General features: G+C 50.7%; 4 protein-coding genes and 1 long non-coding RNA gene across 7 annotated transcripts in view; 2 read left to right on the top strand and 3 right to left on the bottom strand.

Moving 5' to 3' along the window:
* TBXA2R (thromboxane A2 receptor) overlaps nucleotides 1–977 on the top strand; it is a 39,655-nt gene extending 38,678 nt beyond the window's left edge. Inside the window, 1 exon segment of the mRNA XM_020969201.2 lies at nucleotides 397–977. Within this exon segment, the coding sequence (XP_020824860.1) occupies nucleotides 397–666 (270 nt within the window). The 3' untranslated portion in view covers nucleotides 667–977.
* Nucleotides 978–1,536: 559 nt separating this feature from the next.
* Nucleotides 1,537–3,211, bottom strand: LOC144456594 (uncharacterized; the record flags this gene model as incomplete). Its single annotated transcript, XM_078151819.1, is given in 2 exon segments — nucleotides 1,537–2,470; nucleotides 2,473–3,211. Coding segments are annotated over 2 exon segments (1,545 nt in total), but the record flags the coding sequence as incomplete, so codon positions are not given.
* An 879-nt stretch (nucleotides 3,212–4,090) lies between these two features.
* On the bottom strand, nucleotides 4,091–12,352 carry GIPC3 (GIPC PDZ domain containing family member 3). The gene is given in 7 exon segments (XM_020969204.2): nucleotides 4,091–4,338; nucleotides 4,795–4,876; nucleotides 5,061–5,173; nucleotides 6,587–6,767; nucleotides 8,588–8,773; nucleotides 12,013–12,192; nucleotides 12,194–12,352. Coding segments are annotated over 7 exon segments (951 nt in total). The 5' UTR covers nucleotides 12,251–12,352; the 3' UTR covers nucleotides 4,091–4,186.
* On the top strand, nucleotides 12,339–16,664 carry LOC110196111 (uncharacterized). The gene is made up of 3 exons (XR_002321125.2): nucleotides 12,339–12,429; nucleotides 12,778–12,866; nucleotides 14,691–16,664. It is a non-coding gene; the product is annotated as an uncharacterized LOC110196111 (long non-coding RNA).
* Nucleotides 13,258–19,932, bottom strand: HMG20B (high mobility group 20B). 3 transcript variants are annotated; one of them, XM_078154016.1, is made up of 11 exons: nucleotides 19,832–19,932; nucleotides 19,203–19,299; nucleotides 18,667–18,793; nucleotides 18,367–18,570; nucleotides 17,791–17,911; nucleotides 17,536–17,582; nucleotides 17,211–17,283; nucleotides 16,953–17,033; nucleotides 14,811–15,026; nucleotides 14,491–14,623; nucleotides 13,258–14,158 (listed from the first exon to the last, which is right to left on the bottom strand). In XM_078154016.1, the coding sequence occupies exons 2-11, from the start codon at nucleotides 19,238–19,240 to the stop codon at nucleotides 14,146–14,148; spliced, it is 1,053 nt and encodes a 350-aa protein (XP_078010142.1). In that variant the 5' UTR covers nucleotides 19,241–19,299; nucleotides 19,832–19,932; the 3' UTR covers nucleotides 13,258–14,145. The 3 variants fall into 3 exon arrangements, with proteins under 3 accessions (XP_078010142.1, XP_020824861.1, XP_078010143.1); XM_020969202.2 differs by lacking the exon at nucleotides 16,953–17,033 and having other exon boundaries at nucleotides 19,832–19,931; XM_078154017.1 differs by lacking the exon at nucleotides 19,832–19,932 and having other exon boundaries at nucleotides 19,203–19,714.
* Nucleotides 19,933–24,803: the final 4,871 nt, after the last annotated feature.

Here is a 24,803-nt window from a genome sequence, read left to right on the forward strand (position 1 = left end):
AGGCTGACTCTTCTTGTACACAGTAGACTTTTGCACCAGACTTGCCCAAGGTCACACAGCTAGGAAGTGGAGAAAGCAGGTCTCCTGACACCTGGTCCAAAGCTCTTCCCCATTACTCCCAGGGTCCCAAAGCAGGTATTAGAGATCTCTGAGGACCTTAGGAGAGTTAACACCTCCTTCTCCAAGAAGGAACCCCAGAACATCTCTCCATCATGCAGAAGCCCGAGTGAAGAGAATAGCCCGCCTCAGAATGTGATAAGGCAGGGCTGCACGCCTGGGCCCTAGCCCCAGAGCACACCTCACTCTGGCCAGAGACCCAGGAGTCGGCTATTTGGGGCTGGGGAGATCACCCCACCAGCATGTCGGCCCCCAGCCCATTCTTCCCCTCTCCTGCAGGTCTTCATTGCCCAGACGGTCCTTCAGAGCCCACCAGTGATGCTGCCCAGTGGCCAGCTGCCCCGGCATGCAGAGCGTTTGCTCCTCATCTACCTTCGGGTGGCCACCTGGAACCAGATCCTGGACCCCTGGGTCTACATCCTGTTCCGCAGGGCCGTGCTGAAGCGTATCTACCCTCGATTGACAGTTCGGCGTTCCATCCCCTCTCTGGAAACAACCATCCCCCACTCTCTGCAGCCCAAGTGCACCGAGGAGCCACAGCTACAGTAGCCCCAACTGGAGAACAGGGGGCACAGAGGCCAATCAGCACTGCTGGTGGCAAGAACACTGGGCTGTCTAAGCACTAAGTCTGGGAGGGGGCTGCCATCAAGAGAACACAGATTCCAGGCTTAGCAAAGTGAAGCAGACGCTGCATTGTGGACATGTGAACAAGGGGGGGGAGTGAAGTAGGAGCAGGGGGCTTGGGGTCAGAAGGCAAGCCCTAAAGAGATATCTGGGTTCAGCACCCTGGACCCCTGGGGACCTTGTGCTCTCCACTACACTCCTGCCCCCTCCTAATAATTAAACTCCCTTACCCATCCTCCCAGTTCTCCATCGGTCTGATCTGATTGATCAAGTCTATGGGTGGGGGGCGGGGAGGGCATTCAGGGAAGATTGGGGGGAGTGGAGGAGTAGGCACCCTGGCTCTGGTCACTATCATGATCCCTGTTTTGAATGGAAGGAAAAGAGGGGCAGGTTCTGAGGACCTTGATGGGCCCTTGTGGCCTTCCTACCCCCATTTTAGAGATGAAGAGACTGATCCAAGGTGGGGGAGAGACTCTGTAGGTCACAGAAACACAGAATGTCAAAGCTGGAAAGAAACCCTGGATTCTAGAACAGAGAATTCAGGAACTGGAAGGTATCATAGAGACCAATACCTTCATTTTACAGATGGGGACACTGAGTCTCAGAAAGACAAAGTGACATGCCTAATGTCACCCAGCGAGTTGCCGGCAGAGCCAGAACCAGAACCCCAAATCGGAATTCTTTCTTTTTTCCAGGGAAAGACCCTGGAAAGGTCTTTCCACACATACCCATACCCCTCCCTACTCCCAACCTCCTACCAGCCTTCTTCCTTTAGCCAATAAGGACACATCCAAACATAGGAATTGCTTTTAATCTCCACATGCCTCAAGATACAGATAGAAGCGACTAGCTGAGCACTGGGGGGACCTAGATGTCCCTTCTCCCCAGTTCTGGATCCCTTTACGGGCCTCTGAGCCAAAGACTCAGCACAGGCCAGAGCCAGAGGAAACTGAACCCCCTGTTTCCATCTGGCCCCCCCGGCTCCACTTGATTCCGATATCTCCTCCTGGGCCCTGGCCCCAGCTCCCTGGGATCCAGGCACTCTGGGCAAGAGGAATAGAACCACCTTGGGGAGGGGTCTGTGACAACCCACCCTGACCAGGAAGGGACCCTTGAGGAGTAGGAGTGGTCCCCCGGATCCCAGAGCAGGACTTGGGGGGCCCTGAAGGAGGATAAGGGAGAGGACCTCGGGTTAGAGGGATAGGGACCGGGGGATTGTGTGGGGAACTGGGCCGGGGTCTGGGGCCCAGGGTGGAGGGGCCTTGTCTGGAGGCCTGCAGCTGAGGGTTGGGGCCTTGAGCCAGCTTCAAAGGGCTGACAATTTGGGCTAGCTTCTGGGGTCCAGAACTCTGAGCCTGTTTGGGATCTGGCATCTGGGGCTCAATGGTCACAGCTAACTTTTGGGAACTAGAACCCTGAACTTGCTTTGGGGGGTCAGATGCCTGTGCTGATTTCTGGGAGTCTGGGGTATCAACCAGCTTCTGAAGGCCAGTGCACTGAACCTGTTTTGTGGGGTCAGAGATCTGGGCTAGATTTGGGGGGCTAGAGAACTGAACCTGTTTTAGGGGGCCAGAGGGCTGAGTTGGCTTCTGGGGGACAGAAATCTGATCCTGTTTGGGGTCAGAAGGCTGGGCTAACTTCTGAAGGCCAGAGCAATGAGCATGCTTCAGTGAGTCAGAGGGCTGGGTTGGCTTCTGGGAGCCAGATAATTGAGCCTGTTTTGGGGGCCAGAGGGCTGAGCTGCCTTCTGGGGAGCAGAAAACTCAGTTTGTTTGGAGAGATCAGAAGGCTGAGCCAATTTCTGTAGGGTAGAATGCTGATCTTGTTTTGGGTCAGAAGACTGGGCTGACTTCTGAGGGTCAGAGCACTGAGCATGTTTTGAGGGGTCAGAGAGTAAGGCTGGCTTCTGGGGGCCAGAGAATTGAATCTGTACTGGGGAGTCAGAGGGCTGAGCCAACCTCTGGGAGCTAGAGAATTGAACCTGTATTGGGGGGTCAGAGGGCTGAACCAACTTCTGGGGAGCAGAATGCTGATCCTGTTTTGGGTCAGAAGACTGGGCTGACTTCTGAGAGCCAAGGCACTGAGCATGTTTTGAGGGGTCAGAGAGCAGGGCTGGCTTCTGGGGGCCAGAGAATTGAGCCTGTTTTGGGGGGTCAGTGATCTGAGCCAGCTTTGGAGGTACAGGGGGCTGGGTCTGCTTTGGGTGGTCAGATGGCTGTGCTAATTTCTGGGGGCAAGAGAATTGAACCTGTTTGGGGAAGTGAGAAGACTGGACTGGCTTTTGGGGGCCAGAGAATTGAGCCTGTTTTGGGGGTTCAGAAAGTTGAGCAGGTTTCACCAGACCAGAGAACTGAACCTGTTTTGAGAGATCAGAGGGCTGAGCCACCTTTTGGGGGGCCAGAAAACTGAGCCTGTTTTGGGAGGTCAGAGAGCTGAGCCAGCTTCTGGGGAGCAGAGTTCTGGGTCTGTTTCAGAGGGTCAGAAGACTGGGCTGACTTCTGGGGGTCAGAGAATTGAATCTGTCTTGGGGGATCAGAAGATTGAGCTGGTTTCAGCAAGCCAGAAAACTGAACCTGTTTTGGAGGATCATAGGCCTGGTCTAACTTCTGGGAGCCAGATAATTGAGCTTGTTTTGGGGAGTTAGTCATCTGGGACAACTTTGGTGGGGCAGAGTGCAGTTCAGCTGACTGTGCTAATTTATGGGGGTCTAGGGTCTTATCCAGCTTCTGAAGGTTAGAGTACTGGGCCTGTTTTGGGGGATCAGAGATCTGAGCTGGCTTCTGGAGGCTAGAGAACTGAGCCTCTTTTGGGGAGTCAGAAGACTGAACTGGCTTTTGAGGGTGATAAAATTGAGCCTTTTGTCGGGGTTCAGAAGATCGAACCAGATTATGAAGACCAGAGCACTGAGCCTGTTTAGGGGAGTCAGAAGGCTGGTTCTGTTTTGAGGACTCCAAGGGCAGGGCTGGCTCCTGTTTTGGGGGGTCAGAAGTTTGGGCTGGCTTCTGAGGACCAGAACCCTGAGGCTGTTGGGGGGGCTCAGAAGGCTGTACCATTCTCTGGGAGCAGGTTATCTGAGCTAACTTTGGGGAGCTAGAGCCTTGAACAGGTTTTTGGGAGCCAGGACACTGAACTTGTCTGGAGGGTTCAGAGGACTGGGATGGCTTCTGGGAGCCAGGAATTTGGGCCATCCTCTGTGAACCAGAGGGGTGGGCTGGCTTTCGGTGGCCAGAGTACTGAGCTTGTTTAGGGGTGTCAGAAGACTGGCCTAGCTTCTGATGGCTGCACTGAGGCTGAGCTGACTTCTGCAGACCAGCTTTCAAAGCCTGGGTTGGTGCTTGGGGCTGGGGGACTAAGCTGGGGGTCTTGGGCCGGGGCCTGACAGGCGGGGGCCGGACCAGGGTTTCTGGGCCATCCTGGGTTTCAGGGTTCTGGGCCAGAGACCTGCCTAGCCGCAGGCTTCCTTGGCCTCTCCTATCGCTGCCCACACTTCCACCACAAATTCGTCGGGGAAGGCAAACTCGCCCAAGACGGAGTCCAAGCCGCGCGCAAACTCCTGAGCGCTCTGAGTTTCTTTGGACGTCTCCACCAGAGTTGAGGCTGAGGTAAAGGTAGAATGAGGTGAACCTGGGAGCCACAGATCTCAACTCCCATCCCTCCTATCTCTTGACTCTCATTTTCTCCTGACCCCATCCTCTGATCCGTCTCATCCTTCACCTCCATCTGATCCCATCCCTACCATCCCAGCCATCCACCACCTTCCCCTGGCTCCAGACTTCAACTAATCTCTTCTTTCTTCCCTACAACCCAACCTCCTGGGACCCTCCCATTCCTCCCCTTTCCCAACATCTCTCTGTCTGTCTCACTACTCCCACATCCCCTTCCATTCCCCTGCCCCTCAGCTCCAATGGCCCCACCCCACACTGTAGCTCCCAAAGTCCCTTCCTCTCCCATTTCCTTCTATCCCCCAGCTCCAATGGCCCCTCCCCACGCCCTGTGGCTCCCACAGCCCCTGCCCCTCCCCAGGGTCCCCACAGGCTTACCCTGGCCCCTTACCCAGGTCTGGGTCCCGGATGCCCATGTAACTCTCCAACAGGTCATCCACCCTTCGGGCAGCCTCCTCCTCAAACTCACTGGGCTGGGGCAGGAGGGAGGGGGTGGGGTCAAAGATTTGGCCCCCGGTCAGGCAAGGTGGGGAGCATCGTAATCCTTGGATCCGACTATACCCTTCCCTCTCATCTCAACCTCCACTTCATCTTGGGCCCATTGGGGAAACCCCAAGAATCTGGGTGCCTCCTTCTTTCCCTCCCCACCCCACTTACCACCTCCTCCACTGTGGCAGAACCCTTGGACCGGAGGCGAAGAGTCTCCCTCCCACTGGTCACCTTCCCCTCCCCAGGGCACTTGCTGCTCCGGGTCCTCTGACCAATCATATCTAGAAGATATAATGTAGGAAAGAGAGTCAGGGGAGGAAGACTCTAAAACTAATATTTATATTGGTGCTCTCTAGAGCACCTACCCTGAGTAGGGCAAGTCTAGAACTCCTTCCTTGTAAGCACTTAAAAGGCCTGTAGCTGATTTTCTCTAGAACCTGCTGTTCTTCCAGATCCTGTCCCTCACAGGCAGCTCTAGAACTCATGGTCATTCCACAGCTCTCTCCCATGGGCAGTAGACAGCCCTGTGTCCCCCAAATGTCTCTAAGATCCACAGTGGTTCCAGATATCCTACTCCACAAAGCAGGGACTTCCATGGACATCTCTAGAAAATCCTTTTTCTGGAACACTAATCCTACCTAAACTTGCTTCCACAGCATTATTCCCTGTCCCACCACCAATTCAGCTATTCCAGAACCTGTTGGGGAACCACTTTCAACTGCTCTTGAATCCAAATGGATGGCATCATACATAGAAAAGAGCACCTGCCTCAGAACCAGGAGACCTAAGTCCCAGTCTAGTTATTCAACTTGCTGACTTTTGGACTGTGGCCAAATCAGTTAGCCTCTCTCAGCCTCAGCTTCCTCATCTGTAAAATGGGGGTGTTTCTATTTGTGCCACCTTCTTCAGCTCATCCAAGTGCTATGTAAACTTTAACCACTTCAAGGTTTGGCTTGGGTGATTCCAACCTTCATGACTTGATGACTTCAAGTCCATTCATGACTTGAGATATGGCTCCATGAATTGCTATGGCTGAATAAAAGTCCTCACCTCCTGGCCAAACTTCAAGAGGTATGTGTGTCCACACTTCCCTAAGCCAGTCCTGGCACAACAGACATACAGCCAACCCTCTAATCCATTCTTGGTAGGACTCAGTTTATCTCTCCAGCTTGAGTTCCTTTAGCAGAGCATTATGAGAGCCCACCTTTTGGAGGTAAAGCTTAGATACTGCCGTTCCACTCAGGTCCTCCTTGGTGAAGAGGCGACCCTGGGCTCTTAAAGAACATGGCAGTGGGGCACAAATTCTGACAGGTCTTGCTAAGGCAAAGAGGTGACTAGATTGTACCAAGTATGGGCTTAGAGACAGACTATATGTGTGACATTGAGCCAACAGTGCCAAGAGTTTCATCAACAGACAACTGGTCACCAAGTAATGAAGCCACAACCAACCACAAAGGCCATCATGAAAGGGTCAAGGTCTATCCTCGTAGGAAAGACCCATATTGATGAGATCCAGGATCTCTGAAGAATCAGAATGTCAATATGACTTCTTCTGTCATTAGTCCCCAAATCCATCTCCCTGCTGCCCTTAGAGCAAGACTGCTGCTCTAGAACTTGCTTCCTTTCCTGTTTCTCTCTGGACTATTTCAGAAGCCCTTCCACCATGAGCTTCCTTTTCCCACTAACTTCCTCACCAAAGGCCCTTTTGGGCTGCACTAGCCTCAAGGTGAAGGGCTGGGCCTTGGGCAGCTCCCGAAGCATCTTGGCCACCTCATAGTGTCGGCAGCCCACAATGGTCTGGTCATTGATGGCCTCTATGCTGTCGCCCACGCACACCGCCTCAATCCGGTTAATGATGCTTCCTTCCTTGATCCTCTGTGGGGAGGAGGACAATGGTGAAAGGAAGAGTTCCCCACCACCCCTTCCACTCACCTCCTGAGCCCCATAGCCCCTGAGCATCCAGCCCCATCATCTGACCCAAAGGCTTTCTGAGCATTCTTAGCAAGGGAACATATCCCACATCTCCCCACTTTCTCCCAACCTCCTGGTTCAGTGATCTCCAAACACTCATAGTAGCCAAGCACATTTCCCTGGAGACTAAGGATCTCTAAGCACTCAGAAAACAAGCTCATCTCCCTTGAAGATAACATATTTTTCAGCATGCCTAGTGACTCATTGACTGAGAATGTCACTCTGGGGATGAGAGATCTGTAAGCATTCTTGGTAATCAGGCACACCTCCTTAGGGATGACGAATCTAGGGGATCTTTAAAGATTCCTAGAGACTAAGGGCTAGGGATCTTTACACTTTCAGTTAACAAACACATCTTTCCCTCTGGGAGCGATCTCAAAGAACTTAGTTGCCAAGCAAATCTTTCCCCTGGCCAAATTTCCCTCAGATTGGCTAGGGATCCCCAAGGGCTGAGGACCAAATTTCCTCCTGTTTTTGCCTTTCCTAGATTCCAATGCCTGGCACCCAGGTTCCAAGTCTACCCTCCTCTCCCCTGTAGTACCCATTCTTTCTCTTCCAAAACTCCCACTGGTCTAATTCCATTCCCCCTAAGAGCTCTCAAAGCCCTGGAGAATAGGGAAGCATCCACTTGCAGTAGAGCCTGAAGCTCATCTGTCCCCAATAGAATGTAAAAACCTTGAGGATGGGCACTGTGTCATTTTTGTCTTTGAGTCTCTGATACCAAGAACAGCATCTGGAACATAGGAAGCACTTACTAAGTGCTCATCTATTGGTTGAGGCTGGAGATAAATAAAGAACCAGGGATTATGATGGGAGTAAATGACAACCACTAAAAGAAAAAAAAAGAACTGTGGTTTGTGGATAGATTTCACAGGCCCCAAGAACTTGGATGGGAGGGAAAATACCTTATTTTTAACTTCTAACTGAAATTTAGCATTCCTTCACTTATTTAAAAAATATTATTTCTGAGAAGTCATCGAGTGGTTTGCTGAGGGGAAAAATGTTTGCACAACACACTCTTAAACTTAATTTATATCATTAACATTTTCTCCATCACTTTCTTAAATCTGAGTAATCCAATAAAGCAAGAAATTTAGCACTGATTTGTAGTGTTTGTGGATTTCTGAGGTGTGAGTAATCACACTGAAAATTTAACAATTAGCTCAGTGAGCTGGTTAGGGCTGGCTTCAACATACTCCTGTCATAGGCTTCATTAGATTGCCAAAGAAGTCCAGAAAAAATGGTTAGGAACCCTTGATTTAGGGGAAATATCAAAAATGGTACAGGACCTGTGGTAACACTGTGAAAATAGATCCATGCTTTTTTTTGTGGGGGAAAGTGGCAACTTTAAATAATTTCACTCCTATCCTCAGAATCAGTATCTCATACCCTGACCATACGGTGTGTGGGGTGAAACTGGGGGAAGGGGGAGGAGAAGGGGGGGTCAAGAGGTTGCAGGGAGTGGGGAAGGTCCTGAACCTAGAATATCAGAATTGAAAGGGCCCTTAGAATATAACATAAAATGTCAGGGTTCAAAGAGGCCTTGGTTAGATCAGAGAACTGAAAGGGACGTAGGAACCATTTGGAACATCCTCTTCATTTTACAGAGAGGCCTATTTTACCATTAGGTCCAGAAAGGGAAAGACATTTACCCGAGCTCATCCAAGAACCCAGGTCTCCTGACTTCCAGCCCACTGCTCTTTCTGTTGTCCAGTCCCCAATACCTTGATGAAGGCATAGCCCGCCCCGTTGTCTGTGATGGTGAGCCCCAACGCATCCTCTGTCTTCGTGACCTCCACCTCCTTAGTCTCACCACGTACATGGGCAAAGATAAAGTCCTCCAGACCAATCTGGCCCCCCAGCAGCTTCTGCATGTCCACCTTGTGGCTGTTGAGAGTGCAAAACAGAATCTGCCTCCCCACCAAGGAAATGGGGAGAGAGGAAGCCACATGGTTATCGGGAGATGTCTGGCCTTCACTCCCCAGCCAGCCCCATCCCAGAGTAACCTAAGCACTGGTCCAATCCCATTGGAATTCAATCCTGTCTGAAGACTAGACAAGTGTTGTACATTCTTTGGGCCTCAGTATTTGAGTTAGATGCTCCCTCTTTCAGAACAGAGAGAGTCCTTAGAACATAGAATGATAGAACAGGGAAGAGCCTTAGAGAGAGTCCTTAGAACACAGAATGATAGAATAGGAAAGGGCCTTAGAGAGATTGCATATGTTCTAAGGATTTTCTCTAAGGCCCTTCCTTGTTCTATCATTCTATGTTCTAAGGACTCTCTCTGTTCTGACTCTCTGCGCCAAGCTCTTCTAGCTCTGACATTCTATGTTCTGAGGCCCCTCCCTGCTCTGACATTCTATATGCCAAGTCCTCCTCCACCTCTGACATTCTATGCCCTAAGGTCTTTCTTGACATGCTGGGTTCTCATGTCCCTCCCAGCTCTGACAGTCCATGTCCTGAATTCTTTCCAGTTGACATCCTACGTTTTGTTCTCCAAGCTCCTTCCAGCTCCAGTGCGCTAGGATTTCAGGAGTCTAAGTGATCTACTTGCTGGGAGATACAGAGCAGGTGTTATCATTTCCATTTAACAAATGGAAAAGGGAATGCCCAGACAAAGGAAGTGACTGCCGATGGTCACACAGCAAGCCAGCTGCAGAGCCAACACTGAATCCATGCCTCCTTATACCACCTTGTTATGGTCCACAATGCTCTGGGTCCCCCAAAGAATTTAAAGAACAATATTAAGGAATGCCCTTCTCTTCCCCATGATGTTCTTTGCTGTCCCTTAGAGTGTTCAGTACTTTGGAATCCCCTCTCTTTCCACAGTAAGGTTTCCAAATGCCATCTCTATACATTATGCTTCTGACCACGCAGGGTCACTAAGACAGAGGTACTTAGAGGCAGCTAAGTGCCAGAGTTGATAGGGTGCTGGGCCTGGATTCAGGAACACCTGAGTTCAAATCTAGCCTCAGAAACTCATTAGCTATGGGACAAGTCACTTAACCTCAGTTTCCTCTATTGTAAAATTGGAACAATAGCACCTACCTTCCAGGGTTGTTGTGAGGATCAGATGAGATAATATTTGTAAAAGTGCAAAAAATTAGTGCAATGCCTGGCACATAATAGGTGATTGATAAATTAATAAATATTCCCTCCCTCTCTCCCACTTGGAGAGTTTTCTTTGATTCACATTTCCCCTGCATTATTTCTGAATCAGCACCATCTATTTACATCAGGTTATGACTGGGAGGGTAAATTTAGAGCTAGAATGGAGTTCATTTGAGTCTGACTTGCTCATTTTACAGGTGAGGAAACTGAGGCTGGGAGAGGTTAAGAGAATTACCCAAGATCAGAGGTCAATAGTAACAGAACAGGAAAAAGAAGTGAGGTCTTCTAACATCCTCTTGACTAGATGCTAGAAAACACACTCTTGTAGCCTGGAGTGTTTGGAGACAGAGAGGCAAGGGAAGGAGCAGCAGATGCCAGGCTAAGGCATCCATTATGATGGTGGTGGCAGCAAAAGGGGACAATTTATCTTCCTTACAAAGTCACTAATGTGAAAATATGTTTAATAGGAATGTATATGTATAGCCTATATCAGATTGTGCACCATCTTGGGGAGAGAGATGGGGAGGGAGAGGGAGAAAAATTTAAAACTCAAAAGCTTATGGAAGTGATTGTTGATAAATCAAAATCAATTAATAAAAAACTAATAATAATAATAAAAGGGGACAATTTAGAGACTAGGGTAGATCTACAGGGCTTTGAGCACTATGGGAGCTCCGCAGGTCTTTGTCAAACTGCCCTGGATTGAGTCTCTGACCTTACAGAGTCGAGCAGGTGCATTCGAAGGCTAGAAGTTTTATTAAGATTTTGATCTGATGATGGTCAGGAATCAGGGAAAGTTTATAGCAAACAAAGTCCTGGGGCCAAATACAAAGTCTCCAGATCAGCTAGGGGTGGGAGAAGAGTACAGAGAGTCCAGGGATCCAGCCTCCACTGCCTCATCCTAAACATGCAGCTCCAGAGGCTCCTTCCTGCCTCTCCTCTTCCTCACAGCCTAGAGTTCTGAGTGGATCCTGCTGGCTCAGAATAGATCTCCCATCCCCACTCTCCAGCTCTTTCTTTTCTGAATCTCTCCTAAGATCACCTGTACCCCAATTTCTGGTGACTGAGTGTCCCTATCTCAAAGCTGAAATCGTACCTCCCCCCTCCCCAGGGATACTCTGCCACCCTGCTGGAGATGCCCATGATTCCCCTGCGGTCTGGAGATGTCAGCCCCTGGAATCTGGGATTGCTAAAGCTCAGCTCAGATAAGTGGATACAGCACTGGACTGGGAGAGAGGAAGACCTGAATCAAAATCCTGTCTCAGGCACTTACTGGGAGACCCTGGACTAGTCACTTAATCTCTTTCAGTCTGTTTCCTCATCTGTAAAATCAGCTGCAGAAGGAAATAGTAAACCACTCCAGTATCTTTGCCACGAAAACTCCAAATGGGGTTATGCAGAGTTGGACAAGACTGAACAACAACAACCATGATCAAGCAACATTTATTAAGCCCCTACTGTGTGCCAGACACTGAGCTAATCAATGGGGGTCAAATGAGATCACTTTATAAACATCTTCAGTGCTATAGAAATGTGGTCTATTGTTATTGTTAGTTGTAAAGCATTTTCCATACCTGATCTTTTTTGAGCCTAAAATGACTCTGGGAGGTGGGTAGGATCATAGGATCAGAGATTTAGAACTGGAAGGGACCAAAAGGGTTAAGGGACTTATCCAAGGTCACACAGCACAGGTGAAGAGGCAGAAATCAATCAACCAATAAATATGCATCAAGCACCTACTATATGCACTGTGTTAGAACACAAATACAATGAATGAAATTATCTCTGCTCCTAAAGAGTTTACAAAACTAACATGTTTTCATTACTATCCCCATTTAACAGATGAGAAAACTGAGGGACAGAGGGAAATGACTTGCTCCCAGTTAGTAAGGATCAAAGTTAGGAGTCTCAGGGCTCCAAAGGCCATTACTCTTTCCCTACGCCACACGCCCCAGGAGTGAGCTATCCGGATCTCCACGGATCTAGGACCCACTACCCTAGCCAGGGATCTAAGGACTGGGATGTGGGATCAGCTCACCTCAGTGGGGGAGATGCCGAAGGCTTCGGCAATCTTGGCATACAGCTCCCGGACATTGGTGAAGCCTTCAATCTTGCCCGTGGGACTGCCATGAGCCAGCTGGGTGTGGAACACCAGTCGGGGCCGGATGCGAGGGGCGCTGGGGCCCGGCGCTGCCTGCTCAGCAGGTGAGGGAGGGGGTGGCCGGGGGGGCAGAGGGCTGGGCCCCCTGTGCCTCCCGGGCCCCTCCACTCTCCATGGGCTTGCCCAGCCACACAGGGGGCCCCAAGCGTCCGACGGCGCCGGCCGGATCCGGGCTGCTTCCTTCCCCCCCTTCCCCTAGCCGCCCCCGCCTCCTCCTGCTGACAGCCGAGCTCTGGCCTGTAACACAAGCCCAGGGGACAGCGGCAGACACAGGGAACTTGATCCCGGTCCCAGGTAACTGACACCTAGGGAGGGAGGAGCCAGTGAAGGCCCAGGTGGTGGTGGGGGGGCGGGACCCCGGTGTCTCTGCACCTCTGACTGCTCAGTACTGCTGCTCCCTGTCCTGGGGCCTTCACAGTTGGTACCCAAGGGGGGAAGGAGGATCAGATGGGTCCTCTGTACTCTCCTCACATGGAATCACTGTCAACTTAGAGCTCATCCAGAGTAGCTACCTTTTACCAAGGAAGCTGAGGCCCAGACAGAGAGACTTTCCTAAGGTCCCAAGTCAGGGCTATGGCCCTGAACCTAGGCAGGTGTTCTGCCTTCCCACCGAAGATGGTTTCCCAAACTTCCTTGTTCTAGTCAATGCAGGGAAGAGAGCTCCTGGACCTGCAGTTAAGACGCTCGGCTCTGTCCACTCCCTTGGGTGACCTGGACCTGTTTCCACTTCGGTAAGATATTACCTGCCTCATTCCCAAGAGGGTCAGGAGGTTTAGAGATAGCCCAGATATTATCATGCAAATTGGGGGGACTGTTGAGGCCTGAGGCTCTGCCAGGTCCTATCAATCCCCAGGTAATGAGACCTGCCCTTACAGGGGCCAACCCTGCAGAGGGTTGTCTGAGCTGGGGTGAGACCCGACCAAGGGTAAGTCAGTAAGTGTGGGGCCTTCGGAACCCACTGAAAGATCTTCTAGGACACAGCCTGGAAACAGCACCCAGAGGCCTGCATGGCCCAACCACCTAGGCACAGAACTAGAGTCAAGGTGGCTGCTGGCCCAGGCCAGTTCTTCCCTTTTATCACCCCCCCCCCACCAACAAACTCATCAGACAGAGACCCACAAATGGATTTGTGCTGAGTCCGTTTTTATTTAAAAAGTTGATTACTGTAGTCACAGCTGCTGCTTCCAGGAAGGCCTGCGGGCTATAGAGGGGAGCTGCCTGGCTCCCTATGGGGAGGCAGTATGGGGAATAGAGAGGGGAGGCATGGCCTGGGGAAGAGACAGACAGGAGTGGGGAGTCCTAGGAAAGGCGTTGATTTTGTAGATCATGGGGAGCCATTAAGTCTTCTGGAAATCCCAGGCCCAGGAGAGGCTCTGACCCTCCCCTCCCCCATCTCCTATTCTGGGAGGGAGGGGGCTATCAGAAGGTAAGCTAAGTCAGTGAGAGAGAGAGAGAGAGAAAAGCAAGTGCAGGAGAGGGAGCCCAGAGATGGCGCTAGCTCCCATGTAGTTAGGTGTTGGGCAGTGCTATGCTGGATTTGTGTGAACTGGCTGAATGTGTCATGGGTCCTATCTGTGCCCACGTGCTGTTATGGGCACCACCCATACATTGGACTGTGGGGCTGACACATGGCACATGCTCTCTTGACCCTGGCCCATGCAGGGGAAAGGAGAAAAGTTTGAAATAGCTTAGAGATCACCCTGGAGGTTGGTGGGGTGGGACACCAGCCCTGGAGAAGGCAGGAGGATCCAGAGGTGGGGGCTTCCCCCACCCCCAAGAAGGCACAGACAAGACTCCCCAAAACCCATCGAGCACCTCCCTACCCCCTTGCCCTGGGTCCTGACTCAGCTCTGGGGCTGGCAGGCCCTGGAGGAGGTACAGGGAGGCCCAAGGCTGAGCCCTGCCCAGTGACCCAGGAGAAAGGGGGGCAAGGGGCAACACTAGATTGCTGGGACTGATCCTTCCCCAGGATGACTCTGGATCCACAAGGGCCCTTCCTCTGGCCACTACTCACAAGTGCTCACTAAAGATAGACAGGAAGGAAAGGGCCCGTCAGTAGGAAGAGGGGAGGAGCCCCCCCCCCACCAGCCCTGCCAAGACTCCACCCTGTACTGAGGGACCTCCCTGAGCCCCACCTCCTCAGAACAGATCTGGGCCTTGCAGGGAGGGAGCATCCCTTAGTTGGTTTCCACTAGTAGCCCGGTAAGGCAAGTTCCAATGATATGCCCTCTCTAGGTGGCTCCCACTCCGCCTATCTGATCTGGGGGGAGGGGTACCCTCTCCCCATCATCCCTACAGACCCTGCCCAGGGGGGCCCACTAAGATCCCCTGTTGGGCCTACTCAGTTGGGCCTACCTGGCTATCCGAGACAGGATCTCCTTGATGCGCACGATGAGCTTCTCATGCTGCAGGGGGTCCCTCTCAATGGCCCCATGCAGCTTGGCCATATAGAAGTCCAGGGTACTAAGTGTTGGCGTTTCCCCAGTGCCTGGTGGGAAAAAAAAGGGAGAATGCCAGGGTCCTGAAGACGATGTGTTCCCCACCCCCCACCCAAGGGTGTGTCTTGGCAGGTAGAAGTGGGATTCCTCAAGAGAGACACCTGGGTCGAGTCCAGGGCCCCATGCAGGTGTGGGACATGCCAGGAGGCCCAGCCACCGAGAAACAGAGCGGCTCACCAGGTACAGGCAAGGAAGCAAAGCTGGCCGTGAGCGCCTGGCGGACAGCTCGGAGCTGCTGCTGCAGGGCCAGGGTCCGGCGCTCCTCCCTGGCTACCTCCTGCTCCAGCCGCTCCCGGGCACTGCTCATGCTCTGAGTGTGACGCTGGAGGACCGCGTTCTGCTCCTCAAAGGCCACGTTCATCTTCCTCAGACGCCGGAGCTCTGCTTCCCTGGCTGGAAGATGGCAAGCCCCCTCAGAGCCTGCACCCCCAGCTAAAAGCCACCTCTAGGCTCAGCCCAGATATTCAATCCAAAGCCATTATCAAATCTCTCTCTCCTCCAAGGCCCAGCTCAGGGTCTGCTCCTGAAGGAAGCCCACTCTCCTTGAGTCCCAGGAATCTACCCTTTAGTCAGACAAGGCTGGAGCAACCAAGGACCATCGAGTCCATTCCCCTCAACTTACACGTAGGGTGAGATTTCTAAGAACTGACATCGACAAGGTTGGTGAAGCACTTTACAGCTGTTATTCTACCTGATTTTCAAACTCATCCAAGCCCCCAAGTACAGCCTGAACCAGATCAAAATGTAATTGGGAAATGTTGAAACAAAAATGCCAGACAACACAGATGACTCATTTCTATTTGGGTTTGACAGCAACACTCACAACAACCTGGGTAGGCCCTACAGGTCTTATCCCCATTTGAGATGGGGAGATGAGAAAACTGAGGCAACAAGAGGTTAAGTGGCATGCCTACAGTCACACAGCTGGTGAATGCCAAAGGTTGGGTTTAAAGCCAGGCCTCTCCTGATTCCGAGTCCAGCACTCGTGCCATACTGCCACACAGAGGGGAATTGAAAGGAGTTGCCCACAACATTTCCAATGCTACTTGGGAAAGGAATGACCATGGACTGCCCCATGCCTCTGCCCAGGATCTCTGTGACTCTGTGACCAGACTGCCGAGCCTCAGTCGGTCAACAAGTATTTATACAGCTGCAGCTACAAAGAAGGGAAAAACAAACACAGCACAGGTCCCTGCTCTTAAGGAATCTGAAGTCTGATGGGCCACTAACACCCTTCCCTTCCTATCTCCAGCACTCAGCGCGGTGCTTGGCACATAGTAAGCCCTGAACAAATGCTTGTGACTGGCTCCTCCCTCCTTCAGACCCATTCATTTTAGGCCTCCTGGGTCCATATCTAAGGCCCCTCTTCCTCCTCCCCTGTGCCTCGGGGCAGTCCTAGAAGATTCTCCCTCTTAGAACCCACAGCTTACTTCAAGAATCAATGCACTGCCTTCAAAGACTCTTCACTGCTCCCCTCCGTTGTGGGTGCTTCCTTCCCCTAACCATGGTGCATCTTTGTATGCATCCTGTATTTAATTATCTGTGAACATGCGGAATCCCCCAGGAGAATGTAAGCTCCTTGAGGGCAGGGCTATTTGTATTTGTGTTCCCAGGGCTTGGCCTTAGGCATTTAAGAAATGCCTGCTGAGTCAGGACTCGAACCCAGGTCTTCTGGCTCAAAATCTGGTCCACTTTCCACTATCCCCTGGCTTATAAAGCACTTCCCTCCTCATCCTCTAAGGAAGGTAGTTACAAGAATTATTACTGCTATGTTAAAGATGGGGAAACAGGTTCTGTTCTGGTAGTGTAAGTGTCCAGGGTCACAGATGGTGGGATCAAGAGCTGGAGGAGACTTTAACATTGCCTGGTCAGTGCCCAGGCCCAGGAGTTTAAATGATTTGCATGTGGTTACTGGACCAGTAAATGTTAATGGCCATGTGGGACTAGCACCCAGGCCTTCTCAATCTCAGCCCAGGATGGTCGGTCTCCTGTCCTGTGCTGACCCTCACAATAAAGATTCTCTCCCACTCACCCCTCTGAGGTGCAAAGATGGTTATTCCCATTTTGCAGATGGGAAAACAGACTCAGACTGGCACAGAGTGCCAGTGACCGATCAGGACTGAACACAGCTCATCTGATCTCAGTGCTTCCTTCATGTGCATCCACTCACCAGTCAGACCTGCTGGGGGTGGGTGGAGGGGAAGGGAGGAGGCCTTCTCTGTCTCCTCTCTCTAGGATGGACAGTATAGTCATCGAGAGTGAAAGAATGAGCCTTTGCCTGATTGCTTCTAGCCTCTTTCACTGATTCTGGACAGTTACCTCCTGCCAGCTGCCCCATCCCCACAGCTCTGGGTGGCCTCCTGAGAGCTCTGGTCAGCCCTCTGTCTTCTTGCCAGAGTCCTGGGATGCAGCAGGGTCAGAGGGTCAGCTGTGGCCAGGGTGGACACTCCAGGCCTGATTCCCTCCCCTCTCCTCCTGCCACCCGATCCCTGCCCCCAACGACATATGGCTTTATGTCACCTTGCCCGTGACCCAGAGAGGGCAGAAGGAGGAGGAGGCTCACTGAGCATGCCTCACCTTTGTTCTGGTCCAAGAATTCCTCAGTAAAGATGGGGACATCAAAGGTAGAGAAGCCATCAAAGTCCCCGCCCTGGAGGGTGGCAGAGGAAAGCAACATTCCTGGGGTTGGCAGAGAAGAAACAGACCTCTCCCTGGCCCCAAGAGGCCCCTCCCAGGCTTTCCGGGCCCACATAGGGGTCAGCCCAGCTCGGCAGTGCCCTCTTCTGGCACTCACATGGCAGGCCCTCCTTCCCAACAGCATAGGTCACAAACCACTCCTCCCTCCCCTCCCTGCCTGTAGCATGAAGCAGAGCCCCCTCCCCCAGAATTCCCAGGGCCCTACCTTGTGTCCATTCAGGAGGGTGTTCATGGCTGACGCTCCTGGGTCCTCTAAGGGGAAAGGAGAAGCAGGTGAGGGTCTTGGAGAGTTGGAAAAGGAATAAGGTACACCTTGGGAACCCCGCCCCTAATACACACACATATACACCTACCATACATACATACATACACACGTGTGCATGTTCACATACCCACATGCATATATGCCCACACACATACAGACACATATAGATACCCCCCCTCACACACACACACACACCTTTCTTGGCTTTCTTCTCCTGGAGTTTCTCTGCACACATCTTGTACGCCTCAGACTGCTGGTATTCACGGAGCTCCTTCATGTACTGCTGTTTTTCCCTCTCTGCCTCATCAAGGTAACGCTAGGGACAGAGATAGGGACCACATGGGAGGGCTGCTGGTGCATGGGCAGGGAAGGCAAGGGAGGAAGGGGTGGGAATCCTCTTTGGGCTGGATCCCCTTAGAAGGGAAGACCCTGGCTGGGATTCACTAGAGGAGAAGGAGAAAGAGGAGGTAGAGGCATTGATGTAGAAGAAAATCTAGCTCTGGAATAAAGGGCCTATGTTTGAGTCCCGCCCAGGGTGTATCACCTTGGACAAGTCCCGTGGCCTCCCAGGGCCTCAGTTTCCTCATCTGTAAAATGAGGAGCCTGTACTAAGCAGCCTCTGAGGTTTCCTCTAGCTGTAAAGCTAGTATCCAAGGATCCACTACAGAAAATTGATGGAGAAACCTACACCCATGCAGGAAGAGCCTGGTGGCCAGTTCCAAGGGCTTCTGGGAAATCCACAGTTTCCAGGGAGGGGTCTCAGGTTCCCACCTGCTTGTCTGTGGGTTGTAGCTTGCTCCACTCAGCCCCCAGCATCTTAGTGATCTCAGGGAAGGGCAGGTCTGGGTGCAAGGTGCGGATCTGCTCCCGTCGCTCATTCAGGAAGCGAACGTAACCAGTGACCGGTGCCTTTGGCCCATTGGGAAGAATCTTCTTCCTCTTTTTACCTTTGGGCCAACCTCGCTTCTTCACAGGCTAGGAGGAGAAAGGCAGGGATAGTGACCTCCGGGGAAAAGGCAAAGAGCAGGCAGAAAGCCAGGGCCCCTTCTCCCACAAGCCGCAGGCACTCACCTCCTCTTCTGAGTGCCCTTTCTCCATGCCGCTGGCCCGAGGACCCTCCATTTTCTCCTGCTTCACCGGAGCCAGCCCTGCAAGGCTCCCCAGATGCTGCTGTCCAGGGACCTTCCCGTTGCTTGGCCTGAAATCCAAGCCATCCATCTGTCAGGATTCCAACAGAGCCTCCCCTGGGCCCCACGCCCATTCCCATCCCCACCTTCACTTAAAGAGAAAAAGGGTGGGGGAGCAGAGAGAAACCAGTGGGGACCACAGGGACTAAGTCAAGCCAGGGCAAGAAGCATTTATTAACCGCTTACATGGGCCAAGCACTACTAACGACTGGGGTGCCAAGAAAAGACCCTGCCTTCTGGGAGCTCACAGTCTAATGAGGGAGACGCGGAAGCAGCTGCGTACAAAGGTGAAATAGGGTGGACAGAAGGTAATCTTAGCAGAGCCCCGCACGGACCACAGAGCAGAACCTTCTGGAGACCCCGACACCCGGACCCCCAGGGCCTGGCCCCGGGGGAGCATCCTACAAACTCGCGACTCACAGGAAGCCTGGGACTAGCTGCTTGGGGCTCTGGGACATGACTGACAGTCCTCTCCCGTCGCTGCCGCCGCCGGTGGGGGGGGGGGGCCTCTACGAACCTGAAAGATAAGAAAGCCCACCCAGGCAGGTGGGGTAGGGGAGTGGGAGGGAGGCACTGCCCCAGGCCCTGGCTGAGTGCAGAGATTAGGGTCTGGCAGCCTCAGTCTCCACTTCTGTAGAATGGGTTAGACAGGGATACTCCTCCCCAGACTCCTAACCCAGACGCATCACTCATCATCCACAGAGCGCTTAGAGATCTCAGAGGACAGCGTCTGGGGGCGGGGCTTGGGGGGCGGGGAGATGAAACTCCCTAGGTTGGAGGAGGGGGGAGGGGGATGGATCCCACGGCGTGCGAGTGGGGCACACAGCTGGATCCTGCGGATCCCCCCGGGTCCCCTCCAAGCCCAGGGCAGCGGGAGGGAGGGGAGGAACCCGGTGGATCCCTTTGTTGGGGGATCTCCTCCCCCCCACCCGGCGAGGGAATCCTGCCCACCTCCCCGGCTTCCCCGGCTCCCAGCCCCGATCCCTTCGCCCCCGAGCCCCCCAGGGCCACGATCGCCCCCGATCCCCAAGTCCCGCGGCAGATTTTACCTCCTGAGCAAACTTTCTTGGATCTTCGGGTTCGGACTCTCAACCGCCCTTGGCCACGCCCCTCGCCCCGCCTCTCCCGGGTCCATCGCCGGTAGGGAAGGGGCCCCGCCCCCGACTCACGCTCCCATGCTAATAAGCGGGGCCACGAGCTCTGGGATTGGACCCGGTCTCTGGCGCGGGGCAGGGCCATGTAAATAGGACCACAAAGCGACTAAGGGATTGGTTGCAAAGGGGCGGGGTTTCGGGTTGGGCGGTGGAGCGTAAGGCTAAAAGTGCGTCAAGTTTGGCTGCGCCCGACCAGATTCGGACCAATCCGGGGAGAGTGCCTCCTTAAGGGGCGGGTCTTCTGAAAGGGCAGGAGGCCGACCCGAATACTCCAGCCTCTCTCGTCCACTCTTAAGAAGCCCGCTTAACGGAACGAAGGCTTACGCCCGGGTAGCCTGTTGGTCACCGAGCAGCCGCCGGGGGGCCGGACCTGAGTCTTGGCGAGTCAAAGTTTTGCATCCCACGGAGAGAGCGTGCTTTGAGATCCTCAGAATCCCAGCTCCTTCGAGTGTCTGTCTGTAAAATGAGGTTTGGTTAAAGCGAACCCCAGAATTTGCGGTTTGGGGGTGCCATCTAGTCCCACTGGCATCTGAACAACATTCTCCTTAATAAGGTTCCTTGAGCAAAGGTCGTGCAGCCTGGGCTTGAATACCTCCAATGACTGGAGAGCCCACTACTTCCTTCCCAAGCAACTCTTTGCACGTTTGGACGTCTGTCTCTAGTTAGGAAGTTTGTCGAATTGTCTTTATGCTGCTGACTCCTTGCAAAGCACTTTGCACGTATAAAAGAGACTGCTAATAAAGCATTATGTAGGGGTTGATCAGGATCTGATCAGCCAGACAAGGTTATAACCAGTCAGCCAAAATTTATCAAGTCAAAAAGTATGTATTGCGCACCTACTGCGAGCCAGGCACTCTGCTTAGCACTTTACTGGAGGCATAAAGAAAGGCGAAAACAGCCCTTGACTAGAGCTCACGATCTAGTAAACAAGTACCTGTTACGCTCCAGGCATTGTACTAGTCTCTAATGCAAAAAAAAAAAGATAGAAATACAAAAGTGAGACTATCCTTGCTCTCAAAGAATTCTGGAGGAAACATGTCCAAGGATCCGTTAATTCAGGATATATACAAAATAGAAGCACAATGAATTGGGAGAGTAAGAACTGCTGGAGGAATAGAGCCTTGAAGAGAACCAGAAGTTCCAAGAGGCCAAAAGGAAAGAGTACAATTGTAGTCAATGGTCGATAAACACCTACTGTGTGCTGAGCCCAGGGGATACAAATAGAAAGACAGTTCCTACTGTCAAGGAGCTTACAATCTAATGGAAGACAGTACTCAAAAGGAAGCTGAAAGGGCTGGGTGGAGAAAAGAAGGGAAACAGAGGTGATGGAGAGATCTAAAGAAGTCCAACAGCAGTGAAGCTGATGGGGAATGAGAAGACCGTGGTGAGGTCCTGGGAGCCCATAGTCCTGTTCTCCATTCAGAGGGTCCAATCAAAGGGACAGAAGGTAGTGATGAGATGTGAATATTAGGCAGATCCGATCTTTTTTTTTATGTTGTACTATATTTTTATTTATTTTGTTAAACATTTCCCAATTACATTTTAATCTGGTTCTACCTGCTGAGGAGTTTTGCAAGAAGGCCAGAAGTTTGACACCTCTGGTCTATGGTAATTCACCAACTAGCTGCCCTACATTGGGAAGGATCCATACCTAAACCCACCCACAGGTTACACTTTCTCACAGCTGTCTCACAGTTCCTTTTTTTTTTGAAATTATAATTATCTTTATTTTTTCCACTTAATAGTATTTTATTTTTTCCATTTACATGTAAAGATAGTTTTCAACATTCACTTTTATAATATTTTGAGTTCCAAATTTTTTCTCCCTCCCTCCTCTCTTCCCCCCTACCCAGGGTGGCAAGCAATCTGACATAGGTTATACATGTACAATCATATTAAACATATTCCCACATTAGTCATGTTGTGAAAGAAGAATCAAAACAAAAGGGAAAAACCATGAGAAAGAAAAAAAGAGAGAAAATAGTCTGCTTCAATCTGTATTCAGACTCCGTAGCTCTCTCTCTGGATGTGATAGCATTTTCCATCATGAGTCTTTTGGAATTGTCTTAGATCACGTTATTGCTGAGAAGAGCTAAGTCTATCGAAGTTGGTCATCACACAATGTTTTTGTTACTATGTACAATGTTCTCCTGGTTCTGCTCACTTCACTCAGCATCAATTCATGTAAGTCCAGATTTTTCTGAAGTCCACTTGCTCATCATTTCTTATAGCACAGCAGAATTCCATTACATTCATATACCACAACTTGTTCAGTCATTCCCCAATGGATAGGCATCCCCTCAATTTCCAATTCTTTGCCACCACAGAAAGAGCTGCTATAAATATTTTTGCACATGTGGGTCCTTTTCCCATTTGTATGATCTCTTTGGGATATAGCCCTAGAAGTGCTATTGCTGGGTCAAAGGGTATGCACATTTTTATAGCCCCTTGGGCATAGTTCCAAATTGCTCTCCAGAATGGTTAGACCAGCTCACAACTCCACCAACAACGCATTGGCGTTCCAATTTTCCCACATCTTCTCCAACATTTATCATTTTCCTTTTCTGTCATATTAGCCAATCTGATAGGTGTGAGGTAGTACCTCAGAGTTGTTTTAATTTGCATTTCTCTAATCAATAGTGATTTAGAGCATTTTTTCATGTGACTGTAGATAGCTTTAATTTCTTCATAGGCAGATTCAATCTTACAGGGTAGTGAGATTTCCCACCTTGAACATGAGTAGAGAGATGAGGATAGATGAAAGAAATGTTGAGGAGGAATCGACAAGATTTGGCAGTTCATTGGATAGCGGGAGAAGGGGAATGAGTAAAGAGTCAAAGATGATTAGAGGTTGTCAGGATGGCAGGAAAAATGATGATATATTAGACACAATAAAGAAGTTAGGAGGAGAGGTGGGTTTAAAGAAATAGATAATGAATTCTGTTTTGGACATGTTGAGTCTGAGATGCCTATGGAAAACTTCAAAAGGAGATTCAGACTGAATGGAACTCAGGAGGGAGATGTGAGCTAGATATACAGGTTTGAGAGTCAGCCTTATATAGATGATAGCTAAATCCATAGGGGATAATGAGATCACTTTGAGAGTATAGAAAAGGAAGAGGAGGAATCCTAGGACACATCCCAACCTTAGGGAGCACCCTTGCTTGGCAGAGAGCCAGAGAACCTGTAGAGAGGACTGAGAAAGGTCAGACTGGTGGAAAGAGAACCATGATAGAGCAGTGTCATGAAAACCCAGAGAGAAGAGACTTCATAAACTTGTCAACGTTTTTAAATGTTGCAGAGAGGTCAAGAAGGATAGAATCTAAGAAAAGGCCATTGGATTTATCAATAAAGGGTTCATTGATGGGCTTGCAAAGAACAGTTTCATGGAAAGGCAAGTAGGAGGTAAGAAAGTGGAGTCTAGAAGTACAAGCAGCATTTTCTAGAGTTTAAACTGTGAAAGGGAGGCAAGACATAGGATGATGGCTCAAGGGGATAAGAGGGTCAAGTGGAGGATGTCTTTCAAGGATGGGAAAGATGGAAGATCTGGAAGACAAGCCTTAGCCGCTGCCTCTCCATGGCTGGAGCCAGGACCTTTTGCCATTCCTTCCCTGTCCCTTGACCATTGCTATTTCTTGGAACTAAATGATGAGGTTACCGGAGGGGAGTTGAGGAGAGGGATGATATGGAACCCCATTGGAATCCTACCTATAACACTAATCCTTTCCCAGTCACTGTTACTTAATCACTGATCATCCGTCATCAGTGAAGTGAAGGCAAGAACTGTCTTTTGCCTCTTGTTGTATCTCCAGCTCTTAGCACACTGTCTGGCACATAGTAGGCATTTAAAAATGTTTATTGATTGAAATGAGTATCGATTGAACTAACACCCAGGTACGAGAAACATCTTCCTCTTCCCAAGGAGATGCCAGTTGGAATATGTACGCCCTTCATAGGAAGATAGGATCAGAGTCGCAAAGTGTCAGCTCCCTATAATCTCAGTTTGTTGATGGGGTTCCCCCACTCAGAACTCCTACACCTGAAATGAAATGACTCAAGTTTAAATTTGGTTTTGCCATTTCCACCCATTGGCCCTCTGGAGCCAAGGAAAACAAGGCTAATCTCTCTTCCATTTCTCAGTTCCTCAAATACTGACAGATAGCTATTATAAGTCTCCCTAGTTTCCTTCAGAGTAAACTTCCTTAGTTCCTTTTATAGATTAATATGACATGATCGTCATCATCTTGGTCATAATCCCGTGGTCTCTCTCTAGTCATGCCTTAGAGTGCCTCTAGCTGAACATAATACTCCATATTTGGTCTCACCAAAGATTACCACCTACCTAGTGCCACCTATGATCAAATTAGCTTTTGGGGCTAATATAACTTACTGTTGTTTAGCTTGTAGTCCACTAAGGCCCCTAAATCTTTTTCAAATGAACTGCTATCCAGCCATGCCTCCTCTATATTATACTTTTGAAGGTAATTTTTTTAGTTGTTCTTGAGTCATTTTTTCAGTCATATGCAACTCTTCAAGACCCCATTTGGGGTTTCTTGGCAAAGATGTTGGAGTGGTCTGGCATTTCCTTCTCCGGCTCATTTTACAGATGGAGAAACTGAGGCAAACAGCATTTAAGTAACTTGCCCAGGTTCACACAGCTGTAAATGTCTGAGGGTAGAACTCAGGAAGATGAATATTCCTGACTCCAGGCCCAGCACTCTACCCAATGCACCACCTAGCTGTCATTTTTTTTTCAGACCCAAGTGTAAAACTTTATATTTATCTCTAATAAATATCATCTTATTAGATTCAGCTTCACGTTCCAGGCTGTCATAATCTCTGGAGATCCTGAAGGTCATCCAAAGTC

This window comes from Phascolarctos cinereus, unplaced genomic scaffold (genome assembly GCF_003287225.1).
Source record: "Phascolarctos cinereus isolate Bilbo 61053 unplaced genomic scaffold, phaCin_HiC Scaffold_4;HRSCAF=312, whole genome shotgun sequence".
NCBI lineage: Eukaryota > Metazoa > Chordata > Mammalia > Diprotodontia > Phascolarctidae > Phascolarctos > Phascolarctos cinereus.

Excerpts from the sequence above, each read along its gene's own strand:
- HMG20B (XM_078154016.1), bottom strand. The coding sequence starts at position 19,240 with ATGTCCCAGAGCCCCAAGCAGCTAGTCCCAGGCTTCCT. Across the intron at positions 17,583-17,790 it reads GGAGAAGAAAGCCAAGAAAG|AGGACCCAGGAGCGTCAGCC; the intron begins GTGTGTGTGTGT and ends CTTTCCCCTTAG. Across the intron at positions 17,034-17,210 it reads ATTCTTGGACCAGAACAAAG|GACTCTGGCAAGAAGACAGA; the intron begins GTGAGGCATGCT and ends GCTGCATCCCAG.